The sequence below is a fragment of the Cuculus canorus genome, chromosome Z, assembly GCF_017976375.1.
Source record: "Cuculus canorus isolate bCucCan1 chromosome Z, bCucCan1.pri, whole genome shotgun sequence".
In the NCBI taxonomy this organism is placed as follows: Eukaryota; Metazoa; Chordata; class Aves; order Cuculiformes; family Cuculidae; genus Cuculus; species Cuculus canorus.
In genome coordinates this window covers 2194230-2212976 of record NC_071441.1, presented here as the reverse complement: position 1 = coordinate 2212976, position 18747 = coordinate 2194230, and the positions used below count along the sequence as shown (strand labels likewise).

Here is an 18747-nt window from a genome sequence, read left to right as displayed (position 1 = left end):
CGCTTTTCTCTGCCCACCTTGTGGGCAGGGAGCTGAGTCCGAGAGATTTGTCTCTGGATGAGGGGGAAGATAGAGAGGTTGCTCTGTGTCTTGCTTTAACTTTTGTCCCCTGGAATCCTATGTGGATGAGATGAAGTTATTGCATTTCTACAGATCAGTAAATAACGGTGATATGTCAGTGACAGTGATAACGACCAAAACAGGTCATCATGCCTCTTACTACATGTTTAACTATATGACAGTATAATGTCAAGTCAGTACATCCTTTAAGGAAATATAAAAAGTGGTCAATATGTGAATAAGTTTATTTTTACAGAATTTTTGTCTGTGGATTGTTACTGTACAGTGGATGCACATGTGTGTAAAGTCTGGAGGAATCGTTAGATGATAACATCCATGAAGGTGTTTTAAGTAAAATCTTCATTAATAAAGAGAGAAAAGTGAATTCATACACTTTAGCAGCAAATGCTTGTGAGCAAAACTGTAAAAATTAGTGAGGAAACAGGTATTTTCATCTGTTTCCTTTGGATGGTTAGTCTCACTGCCGGTATGTTGGAATATGAATGCGGATCACTTCGTATACAGAAGTCCTTGTAGTGCTCAGTGTCTTTTTATATGACCACGTCGAAAATACTTGGTTACAGCTGAAACTGATCACTTCAATGAAGGTGTACTGAAACGTGGTGGCTCCAGCGAATCATGCCGGGTACCTCATCAAACAGGCAATGGACAAACACGCCTTTATAGCCTGGTCCTGTACTTACATGCCCAGGTTGAACATGTCCATAAGTGTTTGTGTGATGAGAGCTTACGTCACCAAGTTTTCCTTTGCGGTGCTTGATCTGTGTGTTTTCTCGTAGAGCGAAGTGAAAAGGAGCTCTGTTTTCTAATGGATTTGGGAAACAGATGTTTCCTGTAAGTTGTGAGCTGACCTGATACTTGAAATACTAAGGCAGGGCTGGTCTTATCTTGCACGGAGCTCCAAGCACAGCTTGGGCTCTACATTTTTGCCCGTGTATATAACAGTTGTTCTGCTTTCCTGAGCTCCTCAAGCACCAGACAGGTTCCTGTCCTCTCTTCTGCTAATTTTCTCACTACCTCAGTCCAGGACCACCCTCCCAGGTTTTACCTGAACGGTAGGTTCTGGTACTGCTGCTGAATCAGCAGTCAGCTATCGGCAGCAGCCGGTTGGGAGATAACTTCATAAATGAGTAACTCTGTGCTCCAAACACCGGCAACAGCTGAACATGAGCGCATGCTTCGTATATTCCCTGTGGACCAATCGATGAGCGGTAGCACGGTGAAATCGATCTTCGGAAGCAGAAGACAAGGGAGAGTTCACTTGGTCTGCTTATAACCAAGACTAGTCTTGATTTAACCTGCTCAGCTGTGGGGGTATGGTTTAGCTATACATGCCATTTAAAAATTATAATTAAAGGTTTTAAACCGGGTTTTGAGTTCACTGAGCCCTCCCTCTCACTTGATTAATCAGTGATTTATACATATATAATGACTTCAACTGACTTAGAGGGTAATTTATGTCCTGATGTGCGTGATGTATGGATCTAAATAGACTACAGACAGGGGAAAAGGAACCATCTGTTCTCTAGAAAACCATCCACTGTCAGAATGATTCAAGAACAGTGTTTGAAAGATGTGTTTAGAAAAGCAGGAATAAATTACATAAATTCCGTGTGCTGTCTAGATGACATTCTTATCAGGTTTATATTGTCCAAAAAACAAGGTTACAAACTTGATTTTTTTAAGCTTTTGTAGGACTTCATATTTTTTAAGTTGTTCATAATGCTGTTTGCTTATGAATGTATATAATGTATTTTTTGTTCGGATCTTTCCAGCGCTCATGGAACATTGGTTTTGTAGCTACGGGATGGATAGAGAGATCCCAACACTGCACAGCCCAAGTTTAAACATTACCTGCAGTAAATTAAAAAATAAAAAGGAAGTAGTATATCCTGGGAGTATAGAATCATAGAATCGTGGAATCATAGAATCACTAAGGTTGGAAAAGACCTCTAAGATTATCCAGCCCAACATGATGTCTGCTAAACCGTGTCCGGAAATGCCACATCTCCAAGTTTTTTGAACACCTCCAGGCTTGGGGACTCCACCACTTCCCTGGGCAGCCTGTTCCAATGTTTCATCACTCTTTTGCTAAAGAAATTTTTCATAATATCCAATCTAAACCTCCCGTTGCAACTTGAGGCTATTAAATAGCCGGGCTTCACTTAGGGCAGGTGTGTAAAAGCTGAGATATCACACTGCCTGCCACCTACCTACACAGCTGGTAGGGTTTGTCAAGTTAGAAATCTCCTCGTGCACTTACCTTACGCAATATGACCAAATTAACTATCGTAAGAAAAACACTTATGTGTATTCGCACATTTGCACACGCGGGCTTTATATGATCGTCAATAGGACAACTCATGCAAGCAAACTTCGGTGAATGGACAGACACTTTGATGCCGGCTTAACTTTCTGCCTTGGGGGGGAAAGCATAGACTATAGACGCACGCAGCGATTAAAATACAAAGGTGGACTGCTATGAGCTCTAGAAACTATAGACAGACGCTGCGAAGGCAATTGCAAGTTCTTTTATGTACGTCCTACATTTTCTTGGTTTCATTTCTTCTGGGAGGGGGTGTCTTTTTGGATTTTGGGGGGTTCTTTTCTATTTTTCCCCCCCCTAATACTGCAGGGCTGATAGTTTTTAAGTTAAATACATGCGTAGCAGGCTCAGTCTTTATCAGCATTGCTGGAGAAAATATTTCCTGACAAGGCTACTTTGAAAGCCGTCCTCTCCCGGACCCTCACCGGTCCTTCACCCCCCCCCCAGGTAGGGAGGCAAACCTCGTACCCTGCCGCAGGGGAGCCCCCCCGGGGCCCGGCTGGGGTCACTGCTGCCCCGGACAGGGGCACCGAGGGCGCAGCATCCCGGGGATGCAGGCGGGGCGCCAGGGGTGCGGGGTACCAGGGGTACGGGGTGCCAGTGATGTGGGGTGCCAGCGATGTGGGGTGCCAGGGACGCGGGGTGCCAGGGATGTGGGGTGCCAGGGATGCGGGGTACCAGGGATGCGGGGTACCAGGGGCGTGGGGTGCCAGGGGTGCGGGGTACCAGGGGTGTGGGGTGCCAGGGGTGTTAGGTACCAGGGGTGCGGGGTGCCAGGGGCGTGGGGTGCCAGGGGTGTGGGGTGCCAGGGGTGCGGGGTGCCAGGGGTGCGGAGTGTCAGGGGTGTGGGGTGCCAGGGGTGCAGGGTGCCAGGGCTGCGGGGTGCAAGGGGTGCGGGGTGCCAGGGACACGAGGTACCAGGGCTGCGGGGTACCAGGGCTGCAGGGTGCAAGGGGTGCGGGGTACCAGGGGTGCGGGGTGCCAGGGCTGCGGGGTGCCAGGGACACGAGGTACCAGGGATGTGGGGTACCAGGGCTGCGGGGTGCCAGGGATGCAGTGTGTCAGGGGTGTGGGGTGCCAGGGGTGCGGGGTGCCAGGGGTGCGGAGTGTCAGGGGTGCGGGTGCGACGTGCCGGGGATGCGACGCGCCAGGGAAGTGGGGTACCAGGGGTGCGGAGTACCAGGGGTGCGGGGTGCCAGGGGTGCGGGGTGCCAGGGACGCGGGGCGGGCAGCGCCTGCCTCCCATCTCCAAGCTGCCCCCCCCATTCCAAGCCGCCCCCCATCTCCAAGTCAAACCCATCTCCAAGCCGCCCCCCTTTTCCAACCCGCCCCCCATCTCCAAGCCTTTCCGTCCCAAAGCTGCTCCCATCCCCAAACTCCCCCCATTTCTGAGCTGCCCCCCGCCCCAAAGCCACCTCCTGTCTCCAATCCGCCCCCACCTCCAAGCCGCCCCCCATCCCTCAGCCCCCTCCCCAGCCGCACCCCCATCCCTCAGCCCCCTCCCCAGCCGCCCCCCAAGCCCTCCCTATCTCTCAGCCCCCTCCCCCCCAAGCCGCCCCCTTTCTCTAACCCGCCGCCCACCCCCGAGCCGCTCCCCGCCTCCCCCACCCCAGTCCCTCCCTCCCTCCCTCCCTCCCTCCCGGCAGCGCCGCACTCGCGCTGCGCTCCCTCCGCACCGCGCGCCCCGGAGGAGCCGAGCGGCTGTCGCCGCCCCGCGCCGCTCCCGCAACAAAGGAGGAGCCGCGGGGCGGGGAGCGCGGGGACAGCGGCTGCTGCCCTGAAGGAGAAGAAAACAAACAAAAAAAGCCACCCTCTTTTTTTTTTTTCCTCTTTTTTCCTTGTTCTCCCCTTATTCCCCCCCCCGTTTTTCTTTTTTCTTTCTCCTTTTTGTTTCTTTTCTTCTTTCATTCTTTTCTTCTTTCTTTCTTCCTTTTTCTTTTGCCTTTTTCTTTTTCCTTCATTTTTTCTTTTTTCCTCTGTTTTTTCTTTTATCTCTGTATTTTCTTTTTCCTTTTTTCTCTCCTCCTTTTTCTTTTGCTTTTTTCTTTTTCCTCACTTTTTTTCCCTTTTTCCTGTTTTTTCCCCTTTTTCCTTTTTTATCCTTTTCTCTTTTTTCTTTTTTCTTTTTCTCTTTTTTTTATTTTTTTCCTTTTCCTTTCTCCTTTTTAATTCTCTCTGTTTTTTCCCTGCCTTTTTATCCTTTTTTTCTCTTTTTTTTTTCCTTTTCTCTTTTTCCTTTTCTTTTTTATTTTTTCCTTTTCCTTTTTTCCTTTTTAATTCTCTCTGGTTTTTTCCTGCCCTTTTTCTTTTTTCTCTTTTTTCCTTTTTTTCCTATTTTCTTCTATTTTCTTTTTATTTTTTCTTTTCCTTTTTTTCTTTTTAATTCTCTCTTTTTTGTCTGCCTTTTTTCTTTTTCCCTTTTTTCTCTTTTTTTTCTTTTTTCCTTTTTTCCCCCTATTTTCTTTTTTATTTTTATTTCTTTTCCTTTTCCTTTCTTTTTAATTCTCTGTGGGGTTTTTTTCCCTGCCTTTTTTTCTTTTCTTTTCTTTTTTTTTTTTTTTTCCTTTTTTTCCCCCGGTTTTCCCGCAGGGAGCGCCCGGCCCCCGCGGTTCCCGGGGATGCGCGCGCCGGGCAGGGCCGGCCCCGCGGCGGTGGGCGCTGCTCCGTAGCAGCCTGCGGGCGCCGCGGGGTGCGGAGCGGGGCTCGCCGCGGCCCCGGCTGCGATCGGCGCCCCCAGCTCGGGCTTTTCCCCCCCGCTTCCCGCAGCCGGGATGGGCTGTTTCTGCGCCGTCCCGGAGGAATTTTACTGCGAAGTTTTACTCCTGGACGAGTCGAAGCTGACCCTGACCAGCCAGCAGCAGGGCATCAAGGTGGGGGACGCGCGGCGAAGGGGGGGTTTGGGGATCCCGCGGGAGGCGACAGAATGACATCGCTGACGTTGCGCGATGCGTTGCGGGGGATGCGCCCCCGTAGATATGCAGATAAGCAGGTGCGGACCCTCGCGGGGTTGAGCATCGCGCTGGAAGCGCTACCGAGGATCAAAGCGAACGTGGGATGTGTCACCGCCCGCTCCCTCCATCTCTCCATCCCGGGAGCGGCTCCCGGCGGGGGTAGAGCCCCCGCTCCATCCCGGGAGCCCGTTCGGTGGGAAAAAAAGCTCTTCTGCAGGCGCGGGTGAACTCTTGTTCCCGGTGTCCGTCTGCCAATAGCTAATGAGCCCCGACAGAGCATGTGAAAACCGAGATTCTTCTAAAGGCCCTCAACTTGGTCGTGTTTGGTTAAGCCTGATGACAGCAAATGGCATCTCTCGGACACTTGAAGCCCTTGTTTGAAAGCCGGGGATGTGAGTTCATTGGCAACGTAGGAACGGGGTTTCAGTGTCGGATCAGAAAAAAAAAAAAAAAGAAACGGGAAAAAAAATCAATTCCTCTAAAATTTATTCTTGGAAAGGGCTAATCTGTTTTATCTAAGACATTCAAAGTGTAAAAATCTATTGGCCAGTATGTTTCAGCTTTTATGATTAAAGTTAGAAAGGAAAACCCAAAGGGAGGGAGAGATATTCTGAATTTAACGATATAATTTTACCCATAATCTGTGTCACGGTGAGCTCTACATGTGTTAGGAATTGTCAAGCTTTGCTTGACACCTGCCTAAAGGCTCGTAAGGCTGAGCTTAACGCAGAGGAGTGAACGGATCACAGAGATGCTGAAGTTTGGTACCTACATAGGGTCTTCGGATGCTCAGTTTAGACTCTTCTGAGAAACTTGCCTTTGTACGTGCAGTGGTGGGGGTGGGTGTTGTGCATGCGTGATTATTTTCATGAATCCCAATCCTGAAAGGTGATGGGTACGTGCAGCGTTTAATAAAAATTAACGTCCCATGGGAAAGAAAGGGTCTGAAGATGTGACTTCTTTTTAAGAATGTGTGACTTGCAGTGTTGGAAACGAACTCGTTTAGGATAAGGGTGTGGCTTCCTGCTATTCTTAGTGCGATCTGAATGGAGCACGGTGATGAAAATTTCAACCCTTCTCTGTCTTGAACCGAACCGTGGAGCAGCCATAAAGTCAGCCGGAAAGGTGTGTGGATCTGATCGAGAAGCAGTAGTTTATTAACATCTTGTTGTAGGCACTGCAGGGAACTTTAGGGAAAGGAAAACCTCCCCTTCTGTAGCAGCCTTTTTTTTTTTTTCCCCTTAAGATTAAATTTCTATAATGTGAAACCACACCCCAGTGCTGAAGTTCCACGAACTTTTGAAAACGTAGGGAGCGGAGCTGCATAGCTCTTCCTAGCTTGTGGTTCCCACCATTGTGTTCTCCCTCGCAGAAGTGTTTGTGCAGCTGCGTGTGAACGGCAGCGCCTGTCTGGCTGAAGGGTAACCACTGGTTTTCCTTGAGCGCTGCCCTCATCTGCTCTACAGCTGGAGGAGGGCAGAACTGGTTCTTTCAACCGAGTCCTGGTTGACGCCAGTTTTAAATTGCCAAGGGTTGGTTTTATTCTACAGGTTCCCACCGAAGTTATATGATTATACCTTCGTAAAACTGATGTGATGTTCTGTCATTTGGCGTGTTTTCACTCTGTTGTTAGCACGTACAGATCTAAAAATGCAGGCTTTCCTATTTGTTTTCGTAGAATTTCAGCTTTAGCACTGAGATATAGATTACGAATGTTCTTACATATTTTAACACAAAGGTTTTCTTAGAACTTCAGGTTCTGGATGTGACCTCTCTTTTGCCTTCACACGTTTAGTTGGGTTCACAGCTACGCATGAAACTTACGGTTTCAGTACTGTTTTGCAAATCTTAAATACTATATTAGAAGAGCAGATTTAAAGTGGTTACAGAAGCAGCTTCGTTCCCTTCTTTCCCCCTCAAGCAGATACATCTCTGCTAGAAATTAAGCTCACAACTTAATAGCTATTTACTTACTGGTATGTACTTACTCGATATTCGTAGATTCGGTCCCGTTTGCATCGGTGGGAGATGGAGCTCTGTGGCTGGAGGAGTCTTAGGCAAATTTGTTTCTTCAGCAAAGCTGAAATAAAGGCATAAATTAGATAGTTGTTTCTGAACTGATGCAGAGTTTTGAAGATGGGTTGCTTAGTTTGCAATTTCTGGCTTACTTTGCTTGACAGCGACTGTATGCAGCAAAATATCACAATTTTTTAATTATTGTTTTTATTAACACATTCTTGGTACTTAACTTTGGGCTTTAAGTTGTACTTTAGATCAAACCTATGAGCAGAGGTGGCACAAGACTGACTTCAGGTCCCATTTAAAGTTACTTGTCTCTGTGAATTTCAAAGAGCGTGTTAGAAAAAGGACAGAATTGGATTTATTTTGGTTCCAAAGGGGTAAACTGAGGTGCGAAGAAGTGGAGTGACTTTTCCAAGGTCATGCAGCCGGTCAGCATTAGAGCCAGGATGAAGTTCAACGCCCTTTAGGCTGGAGGCAGCTGACCAGCCTGTCGTCAGCCACGCTGTCCGGAGCGGTTTGTGATCATCTCCTCATTGCAGTTGCTGAGAGTGACTTTTTCTTTTCATAGTTTGTTTCTGCTTTCTTGCTGTCTTGCTGTTCTCCCTTTACGTCTTGGTGGCTTAAGGTCAGAGCACTGTTGTGTGAAGATATGGAAGCCCTCAGGTTTATGGGAGGCTGAAAATCAGGACAGAGCATCAAATATCTTGGAGTCTCCCTTTTTATGTTTCCCCATAGTACGCTAACAGTAAGAGCTATTTTGGAGAGTACATGTTTTGAGATAATAAAGCAATGGCATTTGTTAGCCCAAAGCGGTTCTGGTACAGGTTGTCTACTCAAGGTACGATTGGGGCAGATTTTCCTCTTCTGCGCATTAAGAAATGGTTTTTTTTTTAGCAGACTTGTGCTATAAAAATGACAACAATCAGCTGTTAACTGAAAAACACTTTCCCAGGACTGTTACTTTGACTCACCTTCATGTAGATTAAAGACTAGTTTAGGCATTTTAATGGTCTGTACTAACTTCTAAGTAGGTTTAGCTTATTTGTTGAAGGTGCAAGACATGTTGATAGTGTTTTGATGTGAACTTGACTGATGGGTTGTGGACATTACATATTTTAACTCTGTTAAGAATTGGAGCAGTTGTCCTCGCAGAGGGAGAGTGGTGTGCCTTATTGCATAGACTTGTAATTGGACGTCGAGGAAACTTCTGTCTGCCCTTAGAAAATACTGTTCGGAAGCCTATTTGTGATAAGCACTTTCAGAAAGAATGTTCATTCCGTAATGTGTACCTAACAGGACTATTTAACGATATAATTTTACCCATAGTTTTTCACTTATATTTCTTGAAAACATTATTTAAGGCAAATGTTTGTTTTCGCTTCCCCAAAGAAGTTAAAAATATTATGAAACATAATATTAATATAATTAATATAAAACTCTCTTTTATGTTTGTATCTCTTTTCTTGGAATAAAGTTCTTCAGAAAAATATGAGCTACTTCTTCGGTGAATGGGCTCTCTAATTAGTCCTAAGCCATCTGGTCACTGCACTTTTGAAGTGTTCCTTGAAATTCCTCTCTGAGCACTATTTTTGTGTGGTCTGAAGTCCTATTTTATTCGACGTGCGGGATGGGCCATCAGCAAGTTTCACTGTAAGAGAAGTGATGAAGAGTATAGATGTACTAATTCTCCCTGGAACACTCTGTTTACAGTGTATGTTCTGTAGCATCATTTTATTAGGGATTACCATCATCACAGTGATATTCTGGCCACCGTATCACCTAGACGTTGTGTTGAAAGTGTTAATTTGTACTTCTGTGCTATACAAGGGTGCCTTGGGCTGCCACAGGAGACTCTCCGTACAGAGACGCACTTCATGATTTGTAAGTTACACTTTCAGGTTGAATCTCTGTGTAAAGTACTCTTTTTTCCAAAGAAAGCATGTGGTTGTTGGCTGGGCAGTAAGCAGTCAGATTTTTATTCATGCTGTCTCACTGGGTATTGAACAAAATGAGTTCAAACAACATAAAATTGGCTTCAACGTCGCAAGGTGGTTTAAAAAAAATACACAAAAAACCACATGCACGAAAATACCTGAGGTGGTAAGTGACTGAGGTTAGTGACGGAGGTTAGGAACCGTGTTAAAAGACTTGATATGGGCTCATCAGAACGTGATACATGTTGTAATGAAACTTACAGAATAGCTGACAATATGATTTAGTTTGAGATATAGAAATAGGTAGACATAACAGTTCTTAGAAAGTTTTCTGTGGATTATTCTGGCGTTATTCTTCTTTTCCTTTTGCTTCCTGTTGAAGCTTGTTGGGTTTTTTAATGAATCTGAGCAATTAAAAATGCTCCAGACTTCATGCTTTCAAAGTTTAGGATATACAGAAAATGTGGAGTGCATTTTTGGCTCAAGCCAGTTTAGCTCTAAGGACTTGAAGGAGTCACTATGGGAATGGTAGGCTCCTATTTTTTTTTCCCCTGGTGAAAATGCTCAATGAATGTGCGTGTCAGCAAGAAATACAGCCCTGTGAATGGAAAGATCTTGCATTTTGTTAATTATTCGACTTGAGAGGTAGCATTAAAAGTTAATTGTTGTGAATTTGGAATGTATTCTTTGTGATGTTTTTGTTTTATGCTTCTACATTTTTTTTTAAAAGGGAAGTGTATTTCTGTGAGAAGTTTTCTTAATTGTGCAGGTACACTGTTTCAGCAATCCTGAATGTCTTTTTAATGGTAGATTGCTGTTGCTTTCTACCTATACTAATTTGCTTACCACCTGCGGTAATTACTAACCTGTAATACCAGAGCCACACATCTTAAATCATATTTTTCCCCCTGCCCTGCTTGATATTGATTAACAAATACTTTCAAGACAGATTCTTCTATATACTCAGAATATTAATTTGAAATGATTAGTTAATAAAAAGTGAATCGGTTGAAAGTAAATCTTGAAATCCAGCTGAAATTCAGCTTTTCTTTTCTTTTTTTTTAAACACTGAAAAACAGTATTTAGAAAAACTGATACCGTTTGAAGTCTTGTTTGCGACCTCAAAATTTCTTTTCTTTATAAGAAACTGTTTTTCTTAACAGTTTTCCTTTAAGTGTGCATAATTTGCACAGCAGCAGGGAAAATAAACAGATAGTATTGTCAATGTAAGCGTAAACGAGTATGTTTTCTTCAATGTCATAGGTGCAACACATCCAAGCATGGTTTGTAGCAAAAGCAACAGCAGCAATATGCCTCTTCCACATTAGGAAGATGCTATTCTTTCTCAAATTTCTGTTATGTGTATAAAACAGCCGTCTGAGCACACACTGAGTGCAAGACGGTGCGTGTGGAATTGTGCATTATTTCATTTCTCTAAAAATGGACTTAAGTAGCGCACAATTCTAGATAAAGAAGAATAAGAGGGACAAAAGGGCTCCCAAACCTCGCTGCTAACTATTCCTCAAAATTACTGTCACATATTTGAAACATATTACTAACTCCACCAGTGTCTTTACAGATGAGACCAGCGATTTTGAATACCTTAGGGAATAACCATAAAATAAATGAACACTGAGATGCTTTATTTTCCCTACGTGCACCTAAGTAAATTAATGAAACCAGCGTGACAGCAAGAAGGAAATCCATTAGCTTTTAAATGAAGTTACCTTTTAGTCAACCTGAGGTTTGACCAATAATATTGTCAGAGGGGTCTGTTTTGCTGGTTTGAATGAGCAATAATTTCTTAATATAACCAGGGCAAATGTGAGCTGTATGAGGTGGACTTTTTATTAAACGCTTTTGGATTTCTGTAGCTTGGATTAAGATTTCTTATATTAGATTATTTGGCATAGGTAAATACCATATGTTGATATTTTATTTATTTTAGTTTATTAAAGCCCTCAACTAAAATTCAGCTATGGAATTGCAGCTCCTCCCCTCAAGAAAAAAAAAATTCTAAAAATTACCGTGTGATATGAGGGAAATTTTTGAAGAGAATAATATGGAAAGTGCTTCACAAAAATAATTTCATTAAGAAGCTGTAGTTTTATGTCATTTCACGCTGTAAAATATCCAAGATAGTATTGCCATCTAGATTGAGGTTGTCAAAGTAGTATTGAACACGCATGAGAAAATGATAAGTTATATATTGGTCATGTTGCATCACTAATATCCGTGTTTTTGGTAGAAAGATGGGAGAATTTTAGTGCATTCTCCTTTGTTCACTCTTGTCAGTTTGGTTTTTTTGATTTAGACTCTTATTTTCCTCAAGAGGGTTTTGTTTCTATAATGACAGAGCAGCTATATTATCTGCATTTTATTAAAAAGTGAGGTCTTTGCAAGTGAACAGTCATATTTCGATATCTGAGTAGAATTTTGCAGACTGCGTTTTCATTACATATTTAGATACAATGAAGATTGTAATTTATGTATTGATTGTGCTTTCGTTCCCGCTTCTTCCCTTTGCATTCTGTGTTGGGGACGGTTGAATGCTGGAGGCAATAAGGTCAAAAGGACATGCTTGGGGTCAACCCATGCTATTATTTAGAAGTGAAAAACCAATAGAAATATGGCAAAACGAGAGCTCTGCTCCTTTGGCTTTCTGTGGCATTAAGAGGGGGAACCAGACCATTTTGCAAAGTGGGAAACGTGCCTTTTTATCTCTAATAGAAGGCGGTATTGCTTGGTTTGCGACCATAAATATTGATATTTTTTTTTTAAAGCTAAAATTTCAGTATCGCTGCAAACACACTGTATCTTGTTTTGGCTGTTGTCTCACTGATCAGAAGTAGACTGTGCTTGGTGACTCTTTGGGAGGCAGGTCCTTACCTGTGAGAGGATGGGTCAGGATGCTCCAGTCCGAGGTGTATAAGGGAACAGAGGCAGCAGTAGTCACAGAGGCAGTGCATTTGCTTTCTTTATTTGAGGAAAGTAAAAGAAAAACAGTAATAATGTGGAGGTTAGAAATGAAGAGGCAGAAACAGCTGAGAATATGAGTCAGAGGAAAATAAATGCTGTGACAACAAGGGAAGAGTTCTTTTCTGTAATGTAATTCTAGTAGTACCTTTCCACAGCTGGAAAAAAGACACCGGAGTAGTTTCTTTGAATTGATGGATCATTATTGAAATAAAACCTAAAATTTAAAATACTGAATAGAGATTTTTTTGATCATTCTTCGTGGAAATCTTTTGGGAGCTGAATGCATCACTAACCTACAGTACCAAAAGTGTTCTCCTAAAGCTTAGTTGTTCGAAATCTCAGAGGTTTGTAAGGATTCCATTTAAACAAACCCTTTCTTTCTTATTTCTCCCCGTGAATCTTTTTAATCTGTCTAGGTGTGACATGAGGGAAGTGCATACAAGTGCCGAGCTCTCACAGAATCACAGAATCACCAGGTTGGAAAGGACCCATTGGATCATGGAGTCCAACCATTCCTAACACTCCCTAAACCATGTCCCTCAGCACCTCATCCACCCGTTCCTTAAACACCTCCAGGGAAGGCGACTCCACCCCCTCCCTGAGCAGCTGTTCCAGTGCCCAATGACTCTTCCTGTGAAGAATTTTTTTCTGATATCCAACCTGAACCTCCCCTGACGGAGCTTCAGGCCATTCCCTCTTGTCCTGTCCCCTGTCACTGGGGAGAAGAGCCCAGCTCCCTCCTCTCCACAACCTCCTTTCAGGCAGTTGTAGAGAGTAATAAGGTCTCCCCTCAGCCTCCTCTTCTCCAGGCTAAACAACCCCAGCTCTCTCAGCCGCTCCTCGTCAGACTTGTTCTCCAGCCCCTCAGCAGCTTCGTTGCTCTTCTCTGGACACACTCCAGAGCCTCAACATCCTTCTTGTGGTGAGGGGTCCAGAACTGAACACAGTATTCGAGGTGCGGTCTCACCAGTGCCGAGTACAGAGGGAGAATCCCCTCCCTGGACCTGCTGGTGACCCCATTTCTGATCCAAGCCAAGATGCCGTTGGCCTTCTTGGCCCCCTGGGCCACTGCTGGCTCATGTTCAGTCAGTTGTCAACCATTACCCCCAGGTCCTTCTCCTCCGTGCAGCTCTCCAGCCACTCTTCCCCCAGTCTGTAGCGCTGCATAGGGTTGTTGTGCCCCAAGTGCAGGACCCGGCATTTGGCCTTGTTAAACCTCATGCCATTGGTCTCGGCCCAGCAGTCCAGCCTGTTCAGATCCCTTTGCAGAGCCTCCCTACCCTCCAGCAGATCGACACTTCCTCCCAGCTTGGTGTCATCTGCAAACTTGCTGAGGGTGCACTCAATGCCTTCATCCAGGTCATTGATAAAGACATTGAACAGAGCTGGACCCAGTACTGAGCCCTGAGGAACCCCACTTGTGACTGGCCTCCAGCTGGAGTTAACTCCATTGACCACCACTCTCTGGGCCATCCAACTAGTTTTCAACTCAGGAGAGTGAGCGCCTGTCCAGGCCAGAGGCTGACAGTTTCTGAAGCAGAATGCTGTGAGAAACTGTGTCAAAGGCTTTACTCTCCCTCCTGTTGGGTGTTGGTTTTAGTTACGTTTAATAAGAGGAATCCTTTATATTCTGGGGAATTCAGCTGCTCCTTTGACTTACAGTAAAAATATACAGTAAAGTCGTTACCATCAGGGATAGTTATCAATGCCAAGGAAAAAGCAGGCTGTGCTTTTTTATGGTTCGTATACTTGTTTATTAGTTAGTATTTGCCTTTTAAACTTTGCAGGGTTACAAATTGCTCTCTATCAGCCAGACAAGAAGACACTCTGTCTTCCCTGTAGCTCTTGAAGTTTTGGGTATGTGGGTAAAATTGGTATGTGGTTGAGTGAGCCAGTTTGATAATAAGTGGCTCAGCACATTATTATCTTTCCTGTGTTCGCAGTAAAATGAGAACTAAGCGCGCTGAGGGATAAAATTCTTTGGCTATGCGACACAGAATGCCTTTTAGTAATGGAAAAGGAGGATCTTTATATCTCAATTGCAGGAAAAGAATTTGGAAGACAGAAAATGGCAGTTGCCCTATGTAATTAGTGGTAAAATTTGGCATGGCTACTAAAGTATATAAGCAAATGCGCTAACAGTTTGCAGAACTAAAGGCAGTTGAGTATCTTGCAGGGTTGAGCCAGAAGGAAGATAGTCCCAATAAAAAAACACTGGACCGAGTTCTGATTTTCCACATACTATATATTTCCTGTAATGTCTCATTTGTGTCTGATAAGAGGTTATTTGTAGTGTCACCAAAAATATTTTCTGTCTATAGCAATGTCCACTTCTTATTTATTAAATATTGAATACTTAGTTAATTATTAATCTTTTAAATAAATCAGATATAAAAAAATTAGAGTTCTCTTTTTGGTTCATTGATTTTATTCAGATTCTCAGTGTCACACTGTGAAAAAAATTGGGACTGACTTCTTTCTTATTTGGTGCATGAATGGTGGCTAGAAGGAATGCAGTGGGATTTTGTTCTTTTTTCCCCCCCCAAAATACCAGAACAAGGGTATTTTATAAGGGGCTGTATTCAGAACCACCAGGGAAAATACATTGGTTTTTTTAATGCCAAGAAATTGGTGAAAATAGCTGTTCAGGATTAAAAAAATTGAGGAAGAGCACAGGTGAGTAATGGGGAGTGAGTTCAGCACTGACATTCAACTTGAAGCACATAGTTAGATATCCCTTCTGAAAAGATGTGAGCTCTGAATTTTGGTGCGCCGTTTATTATGAAAGCAGATTTTCCACGTCTATATGTGGGCATCTGCTGCTACTTTCTCAGTTTTTGTTCATGCTGATGATTCTTGCTCCCTGCAAGATTTCTGCAGCTCTGTCTGATATCATAGAATCATGGAATCATAGAATCATAGAATAGTTTGGGTTGGAAGGGACCTCAAAGCCCATCCAGTTCCAACCCCCTGCCACGGGCAGGGACACCTTCCTCTGGATCAGGGGCTGCCCAAGGCCCATCCAACCTGGCCTGGAACACCTCCAGGGATGGGGCAGCCACAGCTTCCCTGGGAAAACTGAGCCAGGGCCTCCCCACCTTTATCGTGAAGAAATTCCTCCTTATGTCCAGTCTAAATCTGCCCCTCTCCAGTTTATCCCCGTTCCCCCTTGTCGTGTCCCCACAAGCCTTTGTGCACAGCCCCTCCCCAGCTCTCCTGTAGCCCCTTCAGGTACTGGAAGGTCACTATAAGGTCTCCTCTGAGCCTTCTCTTCTCCAGCCTGAACAACCCCAACTCTCTCAGCCTGTCCTCGTAGGGAAGGTGCTCCAGCTCTCCAATCAGCCTCCTCTGGACCAATTCCAATAGCTCCGTCTCCTTCTTATGATCAGGATTCCAGAACTGGACACAGTATTCCAGATGGGGTCTCCCAAGAGAGGAACAGAGGGGCAGGATCCCCTCCGTCGCCCTGCTGGCCACACTGCTTTGGATGCAGACGAGGACACGGTTGGTTTTGAGCCTGTGAGTGCATGTTGCCGGCTCATGTCGAGCTTCTCAATGACCCTCAAGTCCTTCAGTATGAGGGTGTGCAAGGAGCCCTTTGCATTCCGGGTTAAGTGATGCAGCTGGCCACGTCTATGCTGCATTGCACACAGCCCAGACCTCCCCTTTTGGGGATCCTTTGAAGTCTGCTTGATGCTGACAAACAATCTTTTGTCTGCATGGTTGGTTTGTTTATTCAATGTGCCAGAATGAAAGGAAGCCGAGTCTCAGACTGTCATAATTCTGATTGTCATAGCGTGACTGTAAGGGATGAGTGATACGTATCGAGGTGCTTTGAAGGCACATGCACTGATGGGTAATGTTGAAGGCTGGCTGGAACGACTGAAACCAAGCTATTTATACTGTGAGCCATGCAGCAAATGATCCTTACAACCGTGCCTGGATCTCTCTTTGGAGGAAATTAGGACTTCTTAGAAGGGGACATTGGAGAAATGTAGCCTAAGTTCAGTAGTGGTGATCAGGAGAAAAAGGCCCTGGGCAAATGAAGGAGAGATGCAAATAGACAGGATGGTTACACTTGCAAAACCCCTTTTCTCCTATCACTGTTTCCTCTGTGAAAGAAGGGAAGAAAGCCGCGAGACTTTGTGGTGGAACCTTTTGAAGATGTGTGTGAATGTCCTGACTCGCCCTCAGCTTCTAGGTTTAATTTGCATTGGCTGCTCTGGGTAGGGGAGGAACTTTTTTTAATATTTTTTCAGGATGAAATAAAGCCCTGAAGTTCAAAAGATCAAATATTTTGCCTCTGTTTTGAAGTCATGTGAAATTCTTCAGCCATATTCTTCTCCCTGTTCTTTTTTTTTCTCTCTAAAAATCCCTCAGCTGGGACATGTGCCCATAAGCCTTTTCTTTTAGTGTATAACATTTAAGTTGGCTGAGCACTTACGTTCTCTTTTCAACTGTATGTTCGCCTGTAACACAGCAAACCCTAAAGTCATGGGGTCGTACTTGGAAACAAAAGCGTTTGGTGTCCTTCAAAGGTGCCACCCTTATTCTGGATTATTTTGACTGGTCTTTTGTTCTTCTGAATTAAGGCTTGACAAACTATAGTGCCTTTAAAATCACCGCTACAAACTGTCTTTCCCCAAAAAACAGGAGGCATTCTCTGCTCTCCCGAGGCTCCAGATAGGTAATTTTCTTACTATGAAGAAAATGTTCTTTGCCTTGTGATTCCTTCAGCTGTTCCTCCCGTCTCCTTGAGCTGTTTCAGCAAAGGCAATTCTCTTCCTCAGGCAGTGATTTGGCAGTAACATTTCTTTTTCTTGTGAAAGGAATAGTGAGTTACCAAAGCCTTTCCTTGGTTTGGGAATACTTGAAATCATGGAATTGGTTTCAATCACAATGAAGATAATAGGTGTTTTGGTCTGAATTGGCACCGACTTCAAGAGGAGCCAAACTGGACCCAATTTATCTGCAAGCAGGTGCAATTAGTAAATGATGACTCTGAAAGTAAAATGATTTAGGTTCTTGTACAAGGATTTTGGATGTTGTTCACACAAAAGAATTGTATAAACTTTCTACCTTTTTAATAAAACTTACATCTTTTCTTAGTCATCCTTGGCCACCGATCAGCGTTCAGATCTTGGGTCTGACTGTTTAGAGCATATGAGCTGTGTTTGTTGCTTTCCTGTCTGAATCTTTGTTCTGTGATCTTAGATATGTTTTCTCATTTTTCTCCCACTTTCCTGAACAAATACTGCTATAGAAGCAGGTTTTGCAAACTGCCTCCTGAAGACTTTGTTTAAAGACAAACTACAATGCAAACCATGTTTGTTTATGATGTTTATGCTGCTGCTTTGGGAACGGATGAACGAAAGTCAGCATGGATGGGCAGAAAAATAATAGGGTTTGGGTTTTTTTTTGATATTGTGTGCATGTCTATACAGAAATCAGAGGAGTCTTCTTCTTTTGGAAGAAGAAGTTTGGGGAGAGGAATCCATAAAATGTCAGAAGGAAACAACACACTGTGTGTCTTGGTATGTAATCCACCAGTGGATCATTATAATTCTCTTGAAGTTGGTGGAGTTTCTTCTGCCTTTGCCTTCAATGGATTAAGGTTCTTTATCCTAATATGCATTTTTTTCTACATATATCTCACCACATGGAGCAGATGGCCTTAGCGTTATTGTCTGTAAGAAGAAGGACATCTAACAGGCTTATTATGTAGTTTGTTAAGTTTGCTGTGTTTCATAGTCCTTTTCTTGCATACGGAAGGGATGTAGAATAAGAAAAAATCACTTGAACCATAGAAAAGTAGTGTAATTGAATTTGGAACATTGATTTCTCTGTGTACAAAAACTGATGTGAAAGAATTTACTCAAGCAGTAAATTACAGGAGCTAGCAGAGTGTACAGTGCCTTTAAGAAGCAGGTATTTGCTATGAAGTTCGCCGTGCATACAAATGTGCTTGCATTTCGGAGTCAGTTAGGAGTGGTTACAGGGGAACGGGAAACCTGACTGGCCTGATAAAGGCGTTTTCTATTCAGTGCAGGCCTGCAAAAAGGAAAAAAAAAAAAATCATAGTGCAAGGAAAAGCATAATTCTTCTTAGTCTGAAGCAGGAGGAGGGAACCAGAAAAACAGTTTAAAGGAAATTGTAGCAGTGATTGTTTCGAGGATACACAAAGGAAGCCTCGCACTCTGTCGCGCGCACTACCCATTTTCAGTCTGGAAGAAAGGACTGACCATTTAATTAAATAATGCCTTTGACTCTTGTTAGTTCATGCTCCAGCATTCATGACACATGTTGATTTAGGTTATTTTTTTTAAGTGTACGGCTGTTCCTCCTGCATAAACTCGGAGCTGGATTTTTTTGTAGAGCAATACCTCGTTTTAGCGCTCGAGCGCGCAGATAAAACATCAAAGCGCTCCGCAAACAGCCAACGCAAACGCAGGCT

The 18747-nt window shown here is 43.9% G+C and overlaps 1 protein-coding gene across 2 annotated transcripts in view; it reads left to right on the top strand.

Moving 5' to 3' along the window:
- Positions 1-5036: 5036 nt before the first annotated feature.
- The window catches only part of EPB41L4A (erythrocyte membrane protein band 4.1 like 4A), a 138544-nt gene continuing 124833 nt past the window's right edge, over positions 5037-18747 (top strand). For both annotated transcript variants that reach the window (XM_054054143.1, XM_054054145.1), the window contains exon 1: positions 5037-5277. In XM_054054143.1, coding sequence (XP_053910118.1) covers positions 5179-5277 — 99 coding nt within the window. In that variant the 5' untranslated portion in view covers positions 5037-5178. The remainder of the gene's footprint in view (positions 5278-18747) is intronic.